The following is a 23,673-nucleotide window of genomic DNA, read 5'->3' as shown; positions in this document are numbered from 1 at the left end:
TTTTGCAACAGTGTGGGACAGAGTGTACCTCAGATGATATACTTGCTAGAAGACAGTTGTGCTTCACTAAATTAATCAAATCTATTCAGAAATATTGTTTCCATGTGGGGAAATTGTGTCGTGACAGGGCTTTTACTGTGAAAGAGACGTGGCATTTATCACCCTTAATAAGTTTTGATGTTTAGCCACGAATCAGAAGAAGAAGCAAAATGCTATTTATCTTTATACTGCTGCCACCTTTGGTCAAAATCTGTTTGAAGAAAAACGATTATGGACACAAATCATGGCAACATGACACGTTACGCGTTTGGCTACACGTCACTTTGCCCCTTTTCCAATTTCTACCCCCGTCCCTCACCTCTTATAGTTTTTCCCCTTTTATTTGTAGCTTTTCCTTTCAGTTGTTGCATTGTTATAATTAATGAAATTAAAAAGTGGAAAATGTGCAAAGCTCCCCTTTCATTTGGCAGGGGGGGATGTCATGTATTTTCCAGGCACTTTTGTAGCAATATTATCTCGCAATCAAGTATGCTCCCCTCGTTTGTTGTAAAAATTATATATAAATCAAGCATAACTCAAAGGAGACTTGACTTTCTCATTTATTTGAAATTTATCCACAACACAAGGCGTACACTTTTCCACCTGAGAGGATATTTTTAGCTGGTGGTTGAGTAAACCCACGTATGTGTGCTTGCCTCCAACCAGGCACTCTCTGATGCCCCCACAACTCGCCCCCAGAGTCACCTCTGAGCGGGCCGGGTAGGTAAATAAACACAGCGAAAACCAACATTTGGAGGAGCGGTCATATATCCTGCACAACATCCTGAAAACCACCTCCCTCTGCCTTTGACTTACTATGGGATGTGGTGGCCATGGCGACCGATGACGGGTTTTATGGACAGTCGTGGGCAAACAAATTTGAGTGTCGCAGCTTTAATGTGAGCCGAGAGGGAAATTAACTGAAAGGTCCTGGTAGTCGAATCAGATAATTAGTGGATCAGCCAGTGTGGCAGCATTTTATAAATGCAGACGTTCTGGCAGTTTGTTGATGCCAAGACGGAAAGACATCAGCAGTGACTAAGAGGTTTTTCAGTGAAGTGGTTGGAAATAGCGTTTTTATTGCCACAGCTATAAGCCATGTTTTTTTTTTTTTTTTTTTTTTTTTTTTCATGGCTGGCTCCAACTGTATTCTTTTTGCAATGCCTTGCAAAAAAAAAAAAAGTTGCTTCTTGAAATTTTTCACATTTTGTCATCCTAATAGAACACTCTAATGTTTTCTCTTAGATTTTATGTGACAGGCCAAGACAAAGCAGGAAGGATGCACAGTTTTTAAGAATTACATATATGTTAATAAAACATTACTAGTCATTCAGAAGTGCCTAAATGCTTGTTCTCACCAAGCTCCTCCTTAAATTTGCAGTTTCCAGTCGAGGCTCCTCCTCACAGAGCTCGACTCCTCCACTCAGCTCCTCCAGACTAGCGGCAGCAGCAGTGAGCAGTCACCTGTTGGATCTGAATATCTACTGAGCTCATCATAGGAACTACTTTTCACTTCAAAGCTCCTGAAAACGGTTTTAACGGCATCATGGACAAACGTGGTGATGACGCTCTGAAGGTTGGAAAGAGCACAAGAGCACTTCTTAAAGAGACGGAGGCCAATTTCAAGGTGTTAAATTGCGAAATCAAATTTCTTTTAAGTCATGTTTGATATATATACAGGATTTTTATAACAAACAGAGGTGACATGGTCACTTGATGGTGCTATAAAATGACATTATGTGCCTGGAAAATACATAATGCCGCCCCTTTAATTAAAATCAAGTGCATCCAACTGTCTTCAAAAGTCATCAACATAGTAAACAGCACAGAATACAGCTGTTGTTTGAAGGTCTTGTTACAGCAGGCATGTAAGTGATTAACTTGCCAAGAAATTTAAATCAAGATTTGGACATAAAACAACATCGTCCATCTCAAGGTGCCCTATTCAAACTATTATCTGAAAATGTAACTATTGTAAATCTACCTGGATTCTATCCTCACCTAAACTATCAGAGTGTGCAACAGGAACATCCGTCAGAGAAACCGGCAAGAGGCACATGGTAACTCTGGAGGAGCTGTGCAGAGTCACCACTTGAGTAAGATAATGAGATAATGCTCATGTACAGATCCAGTTGCAGCAGAAAGCTAACACTTCACATCAGCCAGAACACACCACTCCCATTGTAAAACATGGTGGGTGGCAGGATTGCGGTGCCGAGATGGTTTTGTTTAACGGGGACAGGGAAGTTGATGGGAAGCTAGCTGAGGCTCAGTGCAGAATAGTCCTGGAAGAAAACCTAATACAGGCAGCAAATTACCCATGACTGGGTTAGAGGTTCACTTTACAGCCAGAGTTTGATTGATTCTGTTTATAAATATTTATGCCTTTATTAATCTGTAGAAGTAAAGAAAGCAAAACTAGGGTGGGTTATATATATGTATATATAAAAAAACACAACGGCTGGAGTATTCGGTCATCAGTCCAAACTGTGTTTCCACAAAGTAAAACTGTAAGCAAATATTTGGAGGAGGTCAAGAAGAGAGGAAGAGATGATTATAGGGTGAGATTAAGAAAAAAAAACAAGAAAAGGAGAGAGCTGGAGAAACAGAAAAGGTCTTGAACCTCAAGTTCTGCTGTTGCTGGCATCTTCTCAAAGGCTTACTGTAACACATGGGGCCAGGCAAACAGGGCCACACTCCCTTTCACCGCCACATGCAGCTCAGCTGTAGACGTCAGCCCAGGCCAATCACAGCTATGTGAACCAAGACTTCCCAAAGGCCCTTTCATCTAAAACATCAAGTTTCACTCTGCAGAGCTCACACCCTCTGAATTTCAACTCCTGAATGAGGCTCTTTTGCTATTCAGCCCGACGACATTTGCATTCACCGTTGACCATGTTTGTCTCACTTAGCCGGTACTTTAGAGAGTCCTAATCAGTGGAGGATTAGGTAAAATCACAACTTTCGTTTCAGACTTACTAAGAGACCACACAGGAGGGCAAGAGACAGAAAAATGGAGGATGAGGGGGTGGGATGGCATGCAGGAAATGGGGGGGGAATATTGCTCCTATTGACCACAGAGCAAAGCCACAAGGTAGCTGCACCGGTCTTGTTCACCCAGCACACTTACTTTCCCGCTAACTTCATGTGTCTGAGTGCTGGGGTTTATGTAAAGTTTATTATGAGAGCTCAGAGTTTGGCTCGACCCCTTCGTCCAGCGTTACCCAATCTGTGTTGGTGGTTTTTATGTGCACGCAAACTTGGATGGAGTGAATGTTTGAGTTAAACTTCAAAAATGTCCCTGCAAACTATTAATCAGAGCAGTGCAAAAGGAGAAATGTCAGGGAAATAATAACTGATCATATCAGGTGTGGAAAAGCTGCTGTCGTCACGCGTCCATTGACTTGTTTTGAGGGTGACAGATAAGGGGTTAAACACTGATCATCTTACGTGTTTTTATTAGCAGTCTGTCTGACTTTCCACAGCGGTGACCCTTGCGTTGATGCATATTTTTGATGTTCCAGGTGTGTGTCGGTACGCTCTGGGGATGTCGAGTGGGCAGATATCGGATGAGGACATCTCTGCCTCCAGTCAGTGGTCTGAATCTACCGCTGCCAGATACGGCAGGTACATCTTACACACACACACACACACACACACACACACACACACACACACACACACACACACACACACACACACACACACACACACACACACACACACACACACAAGCTCAGACACGTGTTTCTTAGCATGATAACGAATGCAACTTGTCCAGCAAGGTGCCTGTGCCTGACTATGAGACGTAAACCACAAACCGGGGTACCGGTTCTGCTCACAGATGTGGTATTAGGAGAGCACGCGTGGGGGGATGTGTGCTAGAGCTGCATGCCATAGAACTTGGGTGGCCTTCACTAAGTATTGGGATCTTGATGTCGTACACTTTCCGCCTCAACTCTGGGTTGAATTTCTGCCTTGGTACCCTTCTCCCTTCTCAGCCCCTTCCCCTAAATTAGCATTTGAACGATTTACGACGCAGCCTTTCACCAGAACGTCTTTTTTACAACCGGCTTTAAGAGCTCAAATCCTCCACTCCACCCACTTTTACATTTCTTTCCACGTTTCCTCTTCATCCTGCCGTTTTTTTCCCCCCTCTACATCCTCCGTTCATTGGCTCCCTCTTCTTCCCACGTTTTCAAATCGCTTGTCTTTACCTCCAAGGTTGGACGGTGAGGAGGGAGACGGCGCGTGGTGTCCGGAGATAACTGGTGAGCCAGACCACCTGAAGGAGTTCCTCCAGATTGACTTGCGTTCGCTCCACTTCATCACCCTTGTGGGCACCCAGGGCCGTCACGCTGGAGGAATGGGCAACGAGTTTGCCCAGATGTACAAGATTAAGTACAGTCGTGATGGCAGTCGCTGGATCTCATGGAGGAACAGGCAGGGGAAACAGGTAACTCCACCTGCTGGCGAGAAATCGAAGATGATATGATATGAGTTGACCCTTCTAACTAGTAGTTAGGCGAGCTGCACTGACTTTATGACTTTAAGTAAGGTAACCCTGGACTTTGACTGGACCACATGGATAGGGTTGTGTTTATGGTTGTTGCCCTGCTGGACAAGGAAAATTTGCCAAGATTTTCTGTCTGTCAGGTTTCCTCATGGAATGCCCTGAATTTAGCTCGATGCACCTTTTCTCTGCTGAAGCATCCTCACAGTATGATGGTGCCACCACCACATTTCACCTTGACACATAGCATTTTGGGTTTAATCGGGGGATTAAATAGCACAAAGAGTGACTACTTGAGGCAACCAGTCTTTAATGGATTTTACTGTAGGGTTTCAGAGTAACAAGGGAGCAGGATGGAAGAAGGGTAAAAATAGATCAAAGTCTCACTTTTGAGTTTCTTTTTTTATTTTAAAAGTGTGACATTCAGCTCATCAGAACTTTGAACATGTTTGTGCTGGCCCGTGAGATGGATTTTCATTAATCTAGGCCGAAAGTTGTGATTTTTTTCCAAAAATATTTAATGGTGATGTACTCACATTTTGCACATTTTTGTGCTTCCATTTGGATTTCTACTGCTGCTAAAAACAACCCAAGCACTTAAAAAATCTGCCCAGCTAGTTTTTGGCAATAAGTTAATTTTTTTGGTGTCTGAAAAATTACCCGTTTCCAAAACGAATGTAATGTCACAAATCAGCAGGCACGGCCCCTCACCTAGCAACCCCAGCAAAGCCCGGCCCATCGCCTAGCAAACCCAGTGGCGTTCAGCCCGTCACCTAGCAACCCAAGCGGAGCTCCAGCCCATTCGGTCAGCTGGTCTTACTGCTGTATGTGCTGTACAATGGCTGCTGGAAAAGACAAGTGGTTTGTTGATGACTCCAAAAATCACTTGCTGCACTCTTGTTGGTTGTGCAGGAGGTCTGCGTCTCAAAGATGTACGGTTGCGTAATTGCGCATCTGTTTGCAGCCATTTTCACATGCGAGTGTAAATGTTGACGTGGCCAGCAGCAGCTTATTTGAATTTAAAGTGATAAGAGGCCCTCAAACGTCTGATTCTGAAAGGAGCTCAAAGTAGACAGAAGTGAGGAGACGAAAATCTCGTTATCTAAGAATGATTTTGTGCAAAAAATAAAAAATAATAATAATGTAATGAACATGTTTTGTGTAGCCCATAGGCCCTTCCTAACCTGTTTAAGGAAGTATTATAGGTCACCTTCAAGAGGTGGTTAAACTTTTGCTAGGCATTAGTCAATAAGTGACTTATTATTGAGCTTTATTATTTTATGCTTTATTATTGGGATAATATTCTTACAAAAACAATATAGTGACGATCAGATATCAGTTAGTCTGATCTTGATGTCATAAAATGTTTGCTTCGTCTGCAGGTGATTGAGGGCAACAGGAACACGTACGACATCGCACTCCGGGACATGCAGCCACCCATCATCGCTCGTCTGGTCCGCTTCATGCCCGTCATAGACCACTCCATGAACGTCTGCATGAGAGTGGAGCTCTACGGCTGCGAGTGGCTCGGTGAGTTTGAGTTCAAGCACAGAGAGAAACACATTAGGATGCATTTCAAGAAGCGCAACCTCTTAAGGATGATCGTAAAACAGCGAAAGCAACACTAACCTTTGAGCCTCTTGCGAAATGGAGGAACAGCTGATTTCCAGTTACCATTGCATAACAACGCGCTGCGTAAACTCTAATCCAGTAGAGAAGATAAGGATATTATGATAATATAGCACTGACTTTATGGAATGTAACGTCTGTCCCCAAGCTATAAATTCATACTTACTGATGTCCCGTTAAGTCTGGTTTCTGTTGTGCAAAGAAGAAAAGCTGCGTTTGATGAAAGAGGTGACAATGTTCATTTCACGCTTTCTTTCCCTAAACCGGGCCCACATTCTTTGATAAATGAAACTCCGCAGGCTGCAAACAAGTTGTCAGTCTGTGGAAAGGACTTTGTTTAAGCTGTTTAAGCCATTTTCCGTTCTCTTTTCCCACGTAGCATAAATATTTTCCATCTCCTTGTTCTGTTTTCTGTTGCTTTGGTAAGTTTTGTTTGAAATTCTCAAAATTGCCTTTTTTTTTTTTCATACATCCTACCTGCATCTTGGTGCATTTGTTACCATGGTGACCTTAAACTGTAGAGTTTAAAACAAACTTTGTGGCTTTCTGAACAATGTCAATAAAATCCCCACAACTGAAGGGCAAGTTGTCATTTCTTCCCAGATGGCCTGGTTTCGTACAACGCTCCTGCAGGACAACAGATGAACCTTCCTGCTTATCCTGTTTACCTCAACGACTCGGTCTACGATGGAGCCGTCATCTACAGGTGAAAAGTGCTTTTCCTCCTCATCTTTTGCTTCCTGCGCTAGTTTGATGTAGCTCTCATCACTAATAATCGCTGCTTTTCCTCCTCACCATGTTAATTCGCGTTGCCATGGTAAAAACAAAGAAACAGAGCGTTGTGACCGAGTGGGTTGGGGTGTTTTATTGTTAGGCAAAACCTCCCGGGAATAACTGAGTCAACAGGACCGAATAACTTTAAGACCCAGAATGGACCAATCAGGGCTTTTGTTATGTTTGGATTACAGGGTGAATAATGTCCCCCGTGACACTGAAACACTCTGTTACAGAAACAGTGGAGGAGGAAAGCAGCAAAAATGAGGAATAATAGAAAATCTGACAAATACCTGGAACAGAATGGGTTTTGTTTGGTAATGCTGCCACCTAGTGTTCGGAATGAATTACAGTTTATATATGAGCCAATTTGTTGAAGCGCTGATGAAATCAAACAAGATTAAAGTTGCATTAGGTAACTTTTTATGAAAATGCTTCTTTTATATTTGTTTTGGTCTTTACAAGCATGTAAAAATCATTTTCATAAAAAGTGCAGCTTTAGAACAAGAATATTAATTAACATAAAATATTATGCATGGGAGACCATTCAGTGCGGTGAAAAAAGTATTTATCCCCTTTGTAGATTTCTTTATTATATTTTTATTTTCATTTTTTTCGGTCACATTTATGCTTCAGATCGCCAAACAAATTTTAATAGCAGACAAACTTAGTCAACACAAAATGCAGATTTAAAATAAAACTTTATGTATTGAGTTTTCAAAAGTTATCCAAACCATGTCTCTTTTTCACTAAGTGAAAAAGAGACAACCTTTCTTGTATTATTGAATTAAATGTAATTAGGAACATTTCTTGATTAGTAGAAATTAACTCTACTTCAAACAGAACCCGTCTGACAGCATGAAGAAGGCTAAAAGTATCAGGCCTTGACCACAGATGGATATGTCTCCCGTCACTGCGGTTCAGCTTCCTGGTGGTGAAAACCACAGATGCTGTGCTTTTCTAAAAAATAAAACAACAAAAGTTTACTGTTTTGTTTGTGTAACCATGGTGAACAGAATCATGACTGGTTTTGTGATTAGCAACTGTGTAAATAACAAACAGGGACGTTTCATTAAAGGACTTAACAAGGAGTTTAATATAATCTTCAAAAGACTGACAATGCGTCTGACAGGAGTTCATTGGCTCCAGTCAGATTTCATCCCTTTTTACAGATTTGCTTCTGTGTTTCTCAGTATGACAGAGGGCTTAGGCCAGCTGACCGACGGCGTTTGTGGAGAAGACGATTTCACTCTCAGCCACGTCCACAACGGATGGCCCGGGTACGACTACGTAGGCTGGAACAACGACAGCTTCCCCGGTGGATCCGTCGAAATCATGTTTGAGTTTGACCGCATACGAAACTTCACCTCCATGAAGGTGAGAATACCGAGCCGACGCGGCAGCGGCGGCGTTACAGTCCTTGGCGTCGTTCTCCGTCATCACAGAGAATTACCCCTGTGTGCGCAGGTCCACTGCAACAACATGTTCTCCCGGCACGTCAAGGCCTTCCAGCAGGTGGTCTGCCACTTCCGCTCCGACTCCGACTGGGAGACGACGCCGCTCGCCTTCAGCCCCGTGGAGGACGAGAAGAATCCCAGCGCCCGCTTCATCACCGTCAAGCTGGCCAACCACATGGCCAGCGCCATCAAGTGCCAGTTCTACTTTGCTGACGCTTGGATGCTGTTCAGCGAGATCACCTTCCAGTCAGGTACTTGGTGCGGAGCTGATTTGGTGCTGGAGGGAAGTTGTTGAGACAAGTTTTCAGCCTAAATAACGATTGGTGAAACTTTTTCAGATACAGCCATGTACAACACAACACCGCCTTCCACACCTAAGCCAGGTGAGGAACTACGTCTCACATACGCATGCAATGCTTGGTTAATAAAATGTGAGCAACAGTTTCAGTAATTTCTTTCAATTGGTTCCTGCTAAAATTGGAAATAGTGTTTGTATAAAAAGTTTTTTTTTAATCTATGTTATCTTTATTATTTGTGATATATTCAGCTAGAGAAATTTAAACTTTTTTGTGTGTTTTTTTCCTTTGATCACAAAAAAGAAAATTTATAATGAGTGGGACACTCCATGAAATATGCTTCGTTAAGAGATTTTCAGCTATCCATATCTAATCTCTTTTTTTTATTTGATGAAAACTTAACCGTGTATTACTCATTAAACAGAATGAACTAAAATATTTTTCTAGCTAGGAAAAAGTGAGGACATTGTGCACTAAAAAGTAATGGCATCCTCTTTGGTTGAAATAACTTCAGTCAGAAACACAACAAGCTAAATATCTAAGGTTCTAACAAGTTAAACCTTCAAAGTGTTGGGTTTTAATCTTCAATATTTGCAACTAATGTCACACATCTGTATGTTTTATTTAGTGGTTTTAAGTTTAGTAGATCTGGCGATGTCTTAATTTAATCCTTTCAAAAATTACAACTTTTATTTTAATTTATAGAAAAAAACAACATGATATATATATAGATTTTGTTTATTTATATGATTTGAACACCTCAACACTGTGAAATTTATACTAAATGTTAATATGTCAGGTTATGTCTCCAATGGCATTAGCGGTTATGGAGAAACCAAATACAGGCAAGGGGAGGCAGAACAGAAATGAAGCAAAAATAAAACTGTTTAATAGTAAAAGGGAGCTTTAAAAAAATAAAATTAAAGTCCACAAATCGGAAAAGGCTAAAGATAGTTAAAGTAATCAAATCCCAGAGCACAGATGGTGTGTAGACTCTACAGACGTCCAGACTTCAAATGACCTTCAGATTATCGCATTGCCACTGTAAAGTGTGCGTCCCCTTAAAAACACTCCTAAAACCTGTGGAAAACCTTTCCAGAAGAACTAAAGCTGGTACGTCTGGAAACTGTGGGCTGCCTTGTGTTTCTAAACTCCATGGATTGAGAATGGGACGTCACCAAATATGTTTGGTGAAACAGTATGGCTCCATGTCAGTTTTGACCTTTTTCACAAAAAATAAATAAATAAATACCAGGTTTGTTATGATGCAGGCCAAGCGATATCTCAGCTGGTTAAAAACATAAACGATGTAATGTCTGTTTGATGCTCACACACTTGTGTCTGTTTTTTAAAATTCTCATGCAACCGGGAAGCGCGTGAAACTAAAGTCTCTTTTTAAAATCTTTAAAAGGCACCTCTCCTCCTCCCTCACCAGAAGATGACCCAACCCATAAAGTAGATGACAGCAACACTCGCATTCTGATTGGCTGTTTGGTGGCCATCATATTCATCCTTGTTGCCATCATTGTCATAATTTTGTGGAGACAGGTGTGGCAGAAGATGCTGGAGAAGGTGAACGCCTCCCTTTCTTTTTCTTTTTATATATCGACACAACTAACAAACGGTCTCCCTCTCGGAGACGGTCAGATCTGCTCCCTGACACGCATGCTTTATTCCAGGCCTCTCGTCGGATCCTGGACGACGAACTGACTGCTAGCTTGTCGATACAGAGCGAGACGTTCAGCTACAATCACACCAGCAACCGGCCGGGCACAGCCGGCGAACAGGAGCCTAACTCCACCTACGAGCGCATCTTCCCTCTGGGTCCAGACTACCAGGAGCCGTCGCGCCTCATATGTAAGCTGCCGGAGTTTCCACAGAGCTCAGAGGAGCCTGGTAAGCCAGCAAATCTGCTCACACACACATGGATATTAACACACAGTGCTTTTTTTTTTTTTTTTTTTAAATGTGTTTGCTCAGTAACTTGCTAATTGCAAATTGGAAGTAAAAGCAAGCAGTTTTCATTCTTTTTTGCAAATGAAAATGCTAAAAGTATGGCATACATTTCTGTTCAGCCAGTTAAAAGTAATTATAACCACAATTCACTGGGTCTCTCTACCACTTTTGCAATACCAATCACTGAGATTTTGTCAACTGTATTTAAGTTTGGACTTTGACTGGGTCGTTCTCACAGGCTAATCTTCTTTCAATTGATTATTTCCATTGTAGCTATGGTTTATTTATAGGCTCATCATCTCTCCAGGCCGGGTCTTTTGTAGCCTCTCACATGGTTTCTTCCAGCCCTATTTTTAGCTCCATCTGTAATACCATAAATTCTGAGCAGCTTCCCCGTCCCTGCTGAAAAGAAACATCCCCACAGCATGATGCCGCAGTGGAAGAAGGTCAACTTCGTCCACATGTTTGCTGTCTCCCCTGTATGACTTGTAGGAAACAGGACTTCTTCTTGTGCCTCTCTTATCCTCTCTTTCATAAAAGGCAAATTTTGCTTCCTAACTTAACCCTGCTTTAAGCAACACTGACCTGTCTGTTGTGTTTCTTGGTCTTTATGATGCTATTTGTCCACTAAACACTCTTTGAAAAAAAACACGGAGACCTTTATATTAAACTGAGATGAAACCCCACATAGCAGTACTGTATTTATCAATGAATTGACTTGTAAGACAAATGGTTGCAGGGGATTTTATTTTAACCATATGTAACTTTGATCAAAAATATGCTTAACATACTTGTTAAGCATATTTTTCTCCTGGCTCTGATTGGCTCTTTCTAGTTAGCACAGAGAGAAGGCAGAAGAGCTTGTTTTTTTTATGTGAAATATGTAAATAAAAAATCATTATTTTTCATAAAAGTTACATACTGCAGCTTCAATGGCGCTGGACAAAAATGTACACCACACTTTTCAGATTTTAAGATGTAATATATGTATGCAAAATACTTCAATCATACTTCACAAAAAAAATGTGTGATGTGTTTGTTACATTCCAATCAAATACATTAAAGTTTGTGGTTATAACGCGAAAAGGTTCAAATATTTTCCCATGAGAAAACAGCGTCCGTCCTGTTGAGGTTTCAGCTGCTGTGTCTCACGATGTGTTGCAGCTTCGGCCGCCGCTGCAGCTTCAAAGTCCACAACTCAAACTGTGGTGCAGGACGGCGCCCCCCACTACGCAGAGGCAGACATCGTCAACTTGCAAGGCGTCACCGGAGGCAACACGTATGCCATCCCCGCGGTGACGATGGACCTGTTGTCCGGGAAGGACGTCATCGTGGAGGAGTTCCCGCGAAAGCTGCTCACATTTAAGGAGAAGCTGGGAGAGGGCCAGTTTGGAGAGGTGCGAGTTCTCTACTTTCCTTCACTTAGAAAACAAAAGCACGAGCAAATGTTAAACCCCTTAATTGTTTTGTTGGTTTTTTTTTTAAAACCCTTTGCTGGTTCAGGTGCATCTTTGTGAAGCAGAGGGAATGCAGGAGTTTATAAATGAAGACTACTTGCTTGACGTCCCAGAGGGCCAGCCGGTGCTAGTGGCTGTGAAGATGCTCCGTTCAGATGCCAACAAGAATGCGAGGTGCGCTGCCGTCGTTGCAGGAGCTGGAAATATAACGACAAAAAAAAAGCAAGCATGAGGTTACGATTCACCTGATTCATATGAAAAATAAACTTAAGCAACTTGCGGGAACTTTTTCTGTGTGGACAGGAATGACTTCCTGAAAGAGATAAAGATCATGTCGCGTCTGAAGGACCCCAACATCATTCGCCTGCTGGCCGTGTGCATCTACAGCGACCCGCTCTGCATGATCACAGAGTACATGGAAAATGGAGACCTCAACCAGTTCCTGTCCCGCCACGAACCCGAGGGACAACTCGCTCTCCTCAGCAACGCACCTACTGTCAGGTCAGCCAGCGACCGTCGCATTTCACTTGCAGTTTTGTCTTCCCACCACATGGTGACGTCTCTCGTCTCCCCTTCAGCTTTGGTGATCTGTGCTACATGGCCACCCAGATAGCCTCGGGGATGAAGTACCTCTCCTCCCTGAACTTTGTCCATCGAGACTTGGCCACACGGAACTGCTTGGTGGGAAAAAACTACACGATAAAGATAGCTGACTTCGGCATGAGCAGAAACTTGTACAGCGGCGACTACTACCGCATCCAGGGCAGAGCGGTGCTGCCCATACGCTGGATGTCATGGGAGAGCATCCTGCTGGTGAGGGCCGCACAAGTTCTCAGTTTCACTGCTTGAGTGGAAGAAATTTTGCTACTGGTCAAATATTACTCCTGTAAAAGTAAAAATAGCTCTGTCAAGTTACTATCTAAATTGTAGTATTGTCGTATGTGCTTTAAGTATTTAAAAATGTGAATATTTTGACACTAGAGCTTAGTGGTATTCTTGACAGATCCCAGATCATCAATAATAATGCAGGAGTCTTACATTTTTCTAGCTTTTTTGGATGCTCAAAGACACTTAGCAGTTTTATGTATTATTCATTCACGTCATAAGGCAACACCACTAGGACAAAAAGGGTCCTTCTTCTTCTCGCGACAGGTTTAAAGCTGCACATTGCCACCCACCACGTAGGGGTGCTCTGTGTAAATTTACTGCGTGTCAGAGTAACAAAATAGATACTACACAACAAGACCGACATGAAGAAGTAACACGATGGAAATGTAATGATGCAAAAAAAAAAAAATCTGCAGAAAAATGTAGTGGAGTGAAAGTATTAAGTTTTCCACAAAAGTTCTTCTCAAGTAAAGTACAAGTTCTCAAAAGCTGTACTTAAGTGCTGTACTCAAGTAAATCCGCTTTGCTACTGCCCACCGCTTACAACGCAGCGTGTCTGTTTGCGCAGGGTAAGTTCACCACGGCGAGTGACGTCTGGGCCTACGCCGTGACACTGTGGGAGATCCTGAACTTCTGCAAGGAGCAGCCGTACTCCCAGCTCACCGACGAGCAGGTGATAGAAAACACAGGGGAGTTTTTCAGGGACCAGAAGCGGCAGGTGAGGGCGACTAAACGGTTTTAATTTCACGAGTGGGATAAAATAATTTGGCGATGTATTTCATGTCTCGCCCTTGGATCTCGCAGATCTACTTGCCTCAACCTGTGCTGTGTCCGGACTCGCTCTACAAGATCATGCTGAACTGCTGGAGGAGGAACGCCAAGGAGCGGCCCTCCTTCCAGGAATTACACAGAGCCCTGTTGGATTTACAGCCTTAAGCCTGCGTAGTGTTCAAGACACTTTAGAGTCTGCGCGCATCTCTGGAGACAAGGGATGCCGCAGACACAGTCCAGGTTTAAGCTACGCTCCTATTCAACAGAGAGACGGGATGGGAGGCCACCTGCTGGCTCCAAGCTACATTTTCGGGGACTGAATACTCTCTCTAAAGGTTGATCTGTATTCCAGTTAATGCAAAAGTTTTATTTTTATGAAGCATAAATTTAGACAAAGTACTTTATCACAGTTTGAAAAGAGAGGCACGACCTGTCGGGTGGGTGTGGAGGAAACCAACATTTAAATGTAGCAAGAGACATCTGGCACTTTCAAAACTAAACACTAAAAGTAGGGACGCTTGTGTCTGGACATTTCTTTCTTTGTTGCAGAATTGTTCTTGGCAAAAAATAAATAAATAAAAAATCTCATACCTGTTTATGTCCCCTACAGTGGTGCCACATTTGAAAGGAAAATGCTTTTATGGCCAAAGTCACCAAACTAACCACATCGTCCAATTTAAGACATGACAAGGACGTGCCAGGATGCGTCAGTGGCAACATGTCTTGTTTTTTTCAAACCTCCATTCTCCAATCCAATGATAACAAAATATACTGAAGAGAAGATTTAACTTGTTTTTTTTTGTTTGTTTGTTTTTGTCTTTTACAAAGTTCAATCCCACAAATTCATAATTCTTACAAATGTGGCCCCCATTTGAGGTGAAATAAACAGGCGTTGGAGTAAAATAAGATTTGCAGCCAATGTTCCAGCATTTTTACAAGAAAGCAACAATCGACCAGACGTGAATTTCCTTACTGTTTCTGTTTGGTTTATGTGTAAATGCAATGTGTAATAAGTGGTTTATCTATCCCATGTTACAGTGTTGTTTGAAATACTGCTTTCTTTGTCTTTTCTTTTGGAAGACTGCTTGAATGTAGAAAGGGAAAGTGCAGAGCCAACGGTTACTTTCATATTTGATTATATTTTAATAGTTTCATCGTGTTCAGAAAACTTTATAAGTAAAAATAACAATGAGTGCATTTTTTTTTCACCTCCCTGCCATTTTCCTGAAGTAGTTTTTTACAAGTGTACATGACTGTGTATTTCCGATAGACATGTTTAAATTTCATGTATCGTTTTTTTTTTTTGTATCAGTATTTATATATTGACTTGTGTTTATGACTTGTTTATAGATGTGCATAAGAGTAATGCGCTCAAACCAGAGCGTCACATTTGGTTTATTGCAGCATTTCTTCTTCTTTGATTTGTGTATGTTTTCTTTCTGTTGCAAAATCTTTAGGGACATCCTTTTGTCTGCCGCTGAATATGCTTTGAAGAAATCCCGTTGGAACTTCGTGCCGGGTCGTTGCCACGTGCCGTGTGTTGATTCAAAGCGTGTGTGTGTGTGTGTGTGTGTGTGTGTGTGCAGCAGGTGTGATTAGAGAGACGTTGGTACGTGTTTTCTGCAGGGATCCTAGGCAGTCAGGAAAAGAGCAAAGTTTGATCTAAGTATTTTCCAGAGGAAAGGCATGAAAAGGAAAACTCCTTGGGACATCCATCCATTCTTTTTACAAACACAGAAAAGGGTCACAAGTGGAGAAAGGTAGGAAAATATCATGAAAGATTTACAATAACTCTAGTTCTAGATGTCTATAGCTCTTTCTTGTTAATGAAGCAGAAAAAAATTGGAGTTTCACCATAACAATTAATTTTCTTGGATGGTTGGAAAGGGTACGGTCGATGAAGATCAATTTTAAATGCATTAGTGTAGAGCTCATCTTTTACTGGTGCGTCTGGACTTCATGCTGCATTTGTCTCATTGTTTTTCTCTACTTGTTCTTGCTTTATGTTTTTAACTTTAAACACAAGCCCCAGTCGTCTCACCCGGACCGTGAAAGACAAATGCGTTTCTTTTTCTGCTTAGCAGGGTAAAAAGATAAAAGATATCGAGCTCAGGTTCAAATTGATACACGTTTATGAGTTTCATTGCATTCTTTCTCCTTTCAATATTGTTACAAGTGCAAATAAAAACTATGCAAAAACATCTGAATAAAGTACTAGTTTCTTTCATTTTTAGGATATTGTCTGAAAATGGTTGCATTTCTGCAAAATTTTGTCACAGAAATATATATATATAAAGAGAGAGAGAGAGAGAGAGATGTAAACAAAAGTTAGACCTTGATGGCGACAACCCAAATAAAAGTCCTAACATGTATTCTTTCTCATGGTCAAGACTCTTTGTTTTGCTCCTGTGATCCAATTTTTCAGTGTCTGGAGTGGGCGGGACCTTTGTGGCTGGGCTGAGGCGTAATAAGATCTTATTGGCTGGAGTGCTGCCACAGGATCCAATCAGAACGTGGGGGGTGGAGTTAAACTGTGACTCCACAGAAGAGGAAACCAGTTCCTGAACCAGACACGCAACCTTTTCCCTCCAGTTCTCCTGTCGCGCTACAGGTTTTGGCTTTACCAAGATGAAAAAGGTGGTTTTGGTGACTGGAGCGAACAGGTAACAACCCAGTTTATATCCTCTATTATGAGAAGCCCCGTACTTGACGATACCAATTAAAAGTTCAATCATTTCAGGCAGAATAATGAATTGTTTCATTAAAGATTGATTATATCAGCTGTGTTGTCATTTTTAGTTAGATGTATACTGATCTTGTTTTTTGTGGCCACTTTCTTTTCTTCTTTTAACCCTTCTGTTATGTTGTTGCGGGTCAAATTGACCCGTTTTAAAGTTTAAAAATGTTTTAAAAATAGTTGGAAGTATTTTTTTTTTTTTTTGCATAAAACCTTTTTCTATTTGTCTTAATAGGTGAACTCTACATATAAATTGAAAATTTATTCATTTTACACATTTGTAACCCCCCCCCGCCCCCGCGTCTACTTGTTACATTGCTACTGTTCGGGTCAATTTGAAAAAAAAAATTAATCACTTTCAAGGAAATTATTGTTATTTTTGTGTCTAGATTTTTTTCAGTGGACATAAAAAAAAATGTAAATTCCATTTTTATGTCCAAATGAGTAATTGAATAAGTTATCATCATTAATCCTTAATTTCTGAGAGATAAAAAACATCATTGCACAAATATTGATTGAAATGGTTAGTATTGGAGTTAATAATCAGATACAAAAATGTTTTAGAGGATTTTTTTGGTTTCTGACACGATAGCATGACTAAACACTCCCCGGGTCAAATTGACCCACGGACATTATTGCTGTACCTCAGAAACGAACATAACAGGAGGGTTAAGTGTTATAACAGCTTTAAAATATGTCTTTCTTGCGTTCTTGCTGTGAAAGGTCATAATTTTTATAAATCAGGAGCAGAGGAGACGTCACACTGTGTGTGAGAGAGAGTGGTCAGTGTGAAACAGGGTTTTGCTACATTTAGCATATTTGCAATATTTGCATTAAATATTGTTCTCTGTATTTCTAACAAAATTATAATATCTTCCCTTAGATTTGGGGTTTCCACAATCCTACCAACATGTCAAAATCCTACATGTCCCACAAGCAGACTGAGGTTTACAGCCCAAAAAGATTAAGCAACACAACCTTGCTTTAGTATATTTAGTCTTCATGGTATCTCCTGAATCACTCAAGATCCATTTCACACTTCGGTGTTTTAATACACAAAAAAAATCCAGGCATGAAACCACCAAAACTGCAGCAGTACGATATGATGGAGCAAAATGACCAGCACCTCCTGGTCTGGTTGTGTTGTGGTAGCCTGAATGCACAGAAGTTGCTGTTATATAAAACACTTTGAGAAAAAAAACAAAAAAACATCTTCCTATGCCATATGTGCTTCCTCTGGCTTCTTTTTTAAACACCCCACTGATCGTGGAAATAGATCACCTTGAGTTTTCTTCACTCAGTAACAAGCACAGGTGTGGTGCTTTCACTTATCGGGAAAATCTTGGATATAAGTTTGTATGACAAGTTGAAAATTTCATATGTGAGCGTGTTATTATTATGTTATTATATCCTAATTGTATAGTTGTAATATCAAAACGGTCTAACGGTTCCCCTGCAGCGGCATCGGCCTGGCGCTGTGCGAGCGTCTCCTCTCACACGATACGGAGGGCCTGCATCTCTGCTTGGCCTGCAGGAACGTGCAGCGAGCTCAGGCGGCGCGCGCTGCCCTGCTCGCCTCTCACCCTGCAGCCCAGGTGGACCTGCTGCAGATGGACACCAGCAGCGTCTCCTCTGTTCTCAGAGCGGCACAGGAAGTCAAAGTCAGGTGGGAGGATGGACTTTTATTTTTTTTTCCTGCTTAAAGCATTTTCAAAAAAAAATTGCAGCACACTTCAGTTTACGTCTGAACCTCAGAAAAGTACTTCAGGATTACTTTTTTTTTTTTTTTAATTATTATTATTATTTTGTCGTTTTCAGGTACAAATGGCTGGACTACCTCTACCTAAATGCCGGCATCATGCCAAACCCAGAATTTGACGCAAAGGCCTTTTTTAGAGGCCTCTTCTCCAGGTAAATAACTGATTTCAGTCACTCCAGACTTCAAAGTTCGTATATTTGTAAGTAAGGATGTGTAAAAAAAACAAAACAAAATAAATTAATTAAATTCAATTAATAAAATATTAATGTGTATCAAGGCCTTTTACGGAACAAATTTATCTTTCAAAATTAATTAATAAAAAAAATAACTGGTTGTTTTCAAGGCTTTCATCTCATTCATTTTGTCAAATTTGTGCTCACAGTAAGGCGATCACTATGTTTGCCACCGGTGAGGGGATTCTGACTCAGAAAGACGGTGTCACTCCTGACGGCTTGCAGCAAGTTTTTGCCACCAACCTCTTTGGTCACTTCCTTCTCGTAAGTCGCTGCTGCAGGGTGTTTTGACTCCTAAATGATAAAAAAAAAAAAAAATGGTTTGCTTTCAGCAAGTCTCTGGTTTTCTGCAGGCAGCCTGTGTGTCCTTGATGGAAACAAGCAAGGCTGACACCGAATCCATTTGTCACTTAGCAACTGTCCTCATTAAAAATTAACAGCACATTGAGAGCCTAAGGTCACGGCAGACATTATTCAGCTCAATTTGCTTCTGCAGGGAAATTTATGATTGTATTAAGTTGCCATCAATGAGTGAGTTTTGCGAGGTTCATGGTTGGATGTCAAGGAGTCACTGGTGCTATTGGTGCAGTGTAAGATCTGTTTTTTACCCTTTAAGGCTGAACTGATCAAAGACAAAGCTGAAATCAGAGTTTTTCGGGATGATTCTAATTTACGGTTTTCTTTGATCGTTTTTAGCGATTGCTAGTTTTAATAGCTAACAGTGTTCTTTGATGGAGGTAGCTTTTTTTTATTTTATTTCTGTGCATGCACTAAAGCATGTATCCCTAATATTTATCCAGTGTTTATCAAACTCAGAAAAGTGCAACTTCATGCTTTTGGTTCATAAAAATAAATTTCAGTTCCTAGTTTGGATAGAAATAACACGATCCTGAAGTTTTGGGGATGCGCATCCAGAGCTGACTCTTTTGTTTTGACCCAGATTAGGGAACTGGAGCCGGTTCTGTGCCAAGAAGGACGAACCTCGCAGCTGGTTTGGACCTCCTCCAGTAACGCTAACCGTTCCGCCTTCAGTCTCGAAGACATTCAGCACCGGAGAGGAACTCAGCCTTACAGCTCCTCCAAATACGCCACAGACCTGCTCAGCCTGTCTCTCAATCAGCACTACAACAAGCAGGTTGGAAAAAAAAAAAAAAAAACGAAACACGCATTTAATATCACTTAACGCTAAAACAAAATTAATCAATGCGGGTCTTTGCTTTAGGGTTTGTACTCCTCTGTCGTCTGTCCTGGATTTGTGATGACAAACCTGACCTTTGGCATTCTCCCGTCGTTTCCGGCCTTTCTGTGGACGCTGCTCATGCCTGTCTTTTGGCTGGTGGGTTCAGCTTCATGAAACGTGACGACGACACGAAAAACGGCCATGATTTTTTTTTTTTTTTTTTTTTTTTAATTCTGTAATGACAAACATTTCCTTCTCCTGCCAACAGATCAGGGTGTTCACCAACACTTTTACCCTGACACCTTATAATGGATCTGAAGCTTTGGTGGGTAAAACAAAAATGTTATCACTTAAAAAAAAAAAACAGCTCTGCGCAAATTCACGTTCTGATTTCTACCCTTCTTGGCAGCTTTGGCTATTTAGGCAAAAGCCTGAATCTCTGGACCCTTATGCTAAATACCACAGCTTAACATCAGGGCTCGGAAACAACTACACCCAGCCACACAAGGTGCAGCAAGTAACTGTAGATGTATTTTTTGTTTGTTTTTTTTAAAAATGTGAATTATGTTAAAAACAGCTAAATGTTATGTGGTGTTTTCCCATTTGCAGATGGACATTACTTTTGAGACATCAGAGTCATTATACAGCAAATTACTTCAACTTGAAAGTGACATGAGGAAGAAAGTGGCAGAAACACAACCTGCAGGCCCCTCGCTGAAGACCTGAAGGACCTGAATGATAGCATCTTCTTTCCTTCAGTGTGGAATTTTTTTTTTATTTTTCCCAACCAGCAGCTTGCAGGAAAATTCACACCCACTGAACTTATCTGCCTTTTCTATGTAACCTCAAACTTTAATGTATATTTTATTAGGATTTTATACAAAAGCGTTAGATAATTGTGAAGTGGATGGGAAAGGATCTATGGTTATCGAAACAATTCAGAAATGTGGCTAACAATTCTATTTAGCCACTCTAGGTTGATAACTTTGCTGCAATTTGCTCCTGCCTGCAGGTATTTTTTTGGGGGTACGTCTGTGCTTCCATTTTTACTCACTCTGTTTTGTAAAATAGCTCAACCTCAGGCATATATTCAAGAAAAATCATCTAGTTGGTCATAAATTGAATGAAAATTATTCATCCCAAAACATTTTAGTGTAGCTTTTGCTGTATATCAAGCAGGAAGGTGGGGCGTTGTCCAGCTGGCAGGTGAACTTCCAGCTCTCTCTTGCGTCTAAAAGGTTTTCCTTATATCCAAATTCTCCAGTCAACTTTGGACTCTAAATACTTAGGACATGGCTTCAAGAGGCAATGGCTTGTACTGGATTTTATTTAGGGGCAGAAGAGTAAACTGAGGTGAATGCTAATACCTGCCATCCTGTTAATACCATGAATCATCCCCACTTTACAATGTTAGTCTAAATCCCAACATTAAAGTTTTGTGGTTCGAAATTGACCAAATGTGAAAATGCTCACGGGTTATGAATAACTACTTCAGCAAGGCACTGCATGAAGTTGATTAATTCCCCTTCATTTAGAAACGTGTGTGTGGGACTTTGCAGCAGAATGGATTTTAAGTGTTTTCAAATAAGAAGCTCTATTCTATTTCATTCTGGGTCAGGTGTGATGTAGCAGCAAGGTCATGCATTTTCTGTTAACTGTTGGAGGGGGAAAGAAAAGGTGCAATGCATCTACTTAAATATGGAGCAAATTATAAGAAAACAATAACATAAGAATATTACCGATTTTCTAAGATGTTGGCGTCCAGTCATCACATTGCAATCCAGGAGGGACTGTTTGTAATCTGGTTATCAATCCCCAAATTATCCAGACAAAACGCAGCGCTGTCCGACAGCAGACTTTCATCGTCATCATCATCGTCATCATCATCATCATCATCTTCCCAGAAGTTGACATATGTGCTCTGTGTGAGCGTCTCCGCGGTGTACGGCGGCGCGGCCACTTGCAGAAGCCCGGTGGCGCACCTGACGTCCCGCTGTGGAGAACCTGGTGCGCACATCCAGCGGCGCTCTCTCGGCTCCCCGGCTTGGTTTCCAGCGGCGCACTCTTCCTCCTCCGCTTCGCTCACTTTGGGGTTGCAAAAAGCCCACACCATTCCGCAGAAGTAGACGAAAAATGTGCCCATGACCATGACCATGAGCGCATAGGACTCTATCATGGCTTTAGTAACTGGAGACGTCATTTTTCTTCATGGAGAGCAGGAGCATTGATTGTGCTCAGAAGCGGCTGAGCGGGTCATCATCATCATCATCATCATCGTGATCATGAATAAAGGGGGCCGGGCCTTATAAACAAGAGAAAATCTGCTTTCAAAGTAAACTATTACAAGTAACGCTTCTTTTTATTATTATTGTAATGTAGAAACTGAGGGAAAACATAAATAAAATATTACTGAATAGGCCCACCAATTTTTTGAAGTGAATACTTTTGTTCAGTGAAGAAATATTCGCAGGGTTGTAAATCCTCTTACTTCATTGTATGACTTTATGTGACATGGAGGCCAGTTTCACACAGCCACTGATCAATACTGGAAAGACAAGAGAACATCCCATTCAAGTGTCGATCTTAAAATGGAGACATGGGGAAGCTGCCTCCTTCATGTTGATCAAACCTACAATCAGAGTAATAATTAAAAAGTTTCAAATTGTCTTCACAACAGGGAAAGGTGGTCATAATGGAGGTTTCTATAGAGAAGAGCAGAAAAGATGGACATATTTTGTTACTGCTTGTTTGCATAAAGGGAACCAGTTGTTTGAAAGAAATGCAAGAAAGGTATTTTCTGTCATACCATCACAAATTTAAACGTGTGGAGTTTGTTCATCTGAGACTTTGACTAGAACCTTGTGCTTTGGTCAGATGAAACTATAAGATTTAACTTTTTGACCACAAACACTCCAGATGGTTTTACTGTACAGTGAGAACTTGGGATGCTGTGGGCCTGGTAGGTCATCACTGGGTCCTTTAGTCGAATTATTAACCAAACATACGGGCAAAATCAACAAAATTTACTCACTAGACCACCTTACCAGATCTTAATCCAGTAGAAAAGCTTGACCTCTTTTTTTCAATGTATTCTGTGACCTTATCAAAGGAGATAAGGTTACAGAAAACATATTTGGAGAAAACATATTTGAAAAATGGGGTACAAACAGTTGTAGTCCTTGTGGTGTTGTTAAAATAATAATAATAATAATAATAATAATAATAATAATAATTTCTAAATGTGGAACCTTGGATTTTCATTCTTTTTCCCCTGTAAATTTTTGCTGTTGTGTGAGATAAAGTTTCAAAAATAAATAAATGACTGAATATTTTGACAAATTTTTATGATGGGGGGAAAACGTGTAGTAAAGTCTATTAAAAAAAACCTGGAGTTTAATTAATCTATGCACAAGACAGTCAAGTGATTGTAAAAAAAAGTGTGCATTTCTTAAAGTGTGGAAAATGTTTTGTTGAGCTTCTTTAATTGCTCCAGATGCACTTCACTGGCATGCTGCATAAGCCTAAGATTTTCTCTCAACGGAACTCTCCAATTATGTGTTTCAATCACATAAATGTGTTTTTGAACCAATTAAATTTTTTCCTCAAAACTCAATTGAGAGTAAACATATTCTATAAAATAAGCAAAGTAAAGCTCCTATCCACACCAATAAAAAAATGTGATGACAGTGAAGAAATACACATTTCTGCAAGTAAAAAAGTTAGTGATTCTGTAACTGCCAAATATAAACGTGCACAGCTGTAGATTAAAAATTACTGCCAAAAGCAAGGGCGTAGCCAAACAAGAGTGAAATCATTTTAACTTGCAGCACAGTTTAAACATCTAGATATTAGTGTGTAGACGTGTTTCTGGGGTAATTTCTTGTGAACGTAATAAATAATTAGGCCCAACTAATTTCCTGTCCTTTTAAAAAACAAATTAACCCCTAATATTAAGATATTTCTTCCTCTGTGGTCTTCAATTAT

General features: G+C 40.8%; 2 protein-coding genes across 3 annotated transcripts in view; both read left to right on the top strand.

The window, feature by feature from the left end:
* ddr2a (discoidin domain receptor tyrosine kinase 2a) overlaps window positions 1-15,981 on the top strand; it is a 31,779-nt gene extending 15,798 nt beyond the window's left edge. Inside the window, exons 3-17 of one of the 2 annotated variants that reach the window (XM_014986986.2) lie at window positions 3,564-3,666; window positions 4,264-4,495; window positions 5,935-6,082; window positions 6,785-6,887; window positions 8,149-8,332; window positions 8,423-8,663; window positions 8,751-8,795; window positions 10,144-10,280; window positions 10,388-10,604; window positions 11,829-12,061; window positions 12,168-12,295; window positions 12,425-12,622; window positions 12,700-12,934; window positions 13,578-13,727; window positions 13,814-15,981. In XM_014986986.2, the coding sequence (XP_014842472.2) occupies window positions 3,564-3,666; window positions 4,264-4,495; window positions 5,935-6,082; window positions 6,785-6,887; window positions 8,149-8,332; window positions 8,423-8,663; window positions 8,751-8,795; window positions 10,144-10,280; window positions 10,388-10,604; window positions 11,829-12,061; window positions 12,168-12,295; window positions 12,425-12,622; window positions 12,700-12,934; window positions 13,578-13,727; window positions 13,814-13,945 (2,486 nt within the window). In that variant the 3' untranslated portion in view covers window positions 13,946-15,981. Of the gene's footprint in view, window positions 1-3,563; window positions 3,667-4,263; window positions 4,496-5,934; window positions 6,083-6,784; window positions 6,888-8,148; window positions 8,333-8,422; window positions 8,664-8,750; window positions 8,796-10,119; window positions 10,281-10,387; window positions 10,605-11,828; window positions 12,062-12,167; window positions 12,296-12,424; window positions 12,623-12,699; window positions 12,935-13,577; window positions 13,728-13,813 lie in introns of both variants that reach the window. The other variant, XM_014986985.2, reaches the window with a different exon arrangement.
* Window positions 15,424-22,115, top strand: hsd17b7 (hydroxysteroid (17-beta) dehydrogenase 7). The gene is made up of 10 exons (XM_014986989.2): window positions 15,424-15,540; window positions 16,206-16,443; window positions 17,977-18,183; window positions 18,336-18,428; window positions 18,659-18,773; window positions 19,450-19,644; window positions 19,732-19,845; window positions 19,958-20,014; window positions 20,099-20,197; window positions 20,299-22,115. Exons 2-10 carry the CDS (start codon window positions 16,409-16,411, stop codon window positions 20,413-20,415), a joined length of 1,032 nt encoding a protein of 343 aa, XP_014842475.2. The 5' UTR covers window positions 15,424-15,540; window positions 16,206-16,408; the 3' UTR covers window positions 20,416-22,115.
* The last annotated feature ends 1,558 nt before the right edge of the window (window positions 22,116-23,673 follow it).

Source organism: Poecilia mexicana, unplaced genomic scaffold, assembly GCF_051168715.1.
Source record: "Poecilia mexicana isolate PSO_F unplaced genomic scaffold, ASM5116871v1 scaffold_4, whole genome shotgun sequence".
NCBI classification, from domain to species: Eukaryota; Metazoa; Chordata; class Actinopteri; order Cyprinodontiformes; family Poeciliidae; genus Poecilia; species Poecilia mexicana.
The sequence above is the reverse complement of the archived record's forward strand: the minus strand, read 5'-3'. Positions and strand labels throughout refer to the sequence as shown.

What these genes read in the sequence shown, in the direction of transcription:
- hsd17b7 (XM_014986989.2), top strand. Translation starts at nt 16,409, where the DNA reads ATGAAAAAGGTGGTTTTGGTGACTGGAGCGAACAG. An exon ending in TTGGTGACTGGAGCGAACAG is followed by an intron (nt 16,444 to 17,976) that starts GTAACAACCCAG and finishes GTTCCCCTGCAG; the next exon opens with CGGCATCGGCCTGGCGCTGT. An exon ending in TTTAGAGGCCTCTTCTCCAG is followed by an intron (nt 18,429 to 18,658) that starts GTAAATAACTGA and finishes TTGTGCTCACAG; the next exon opens with TAAGGCGATCACTATGTTTG.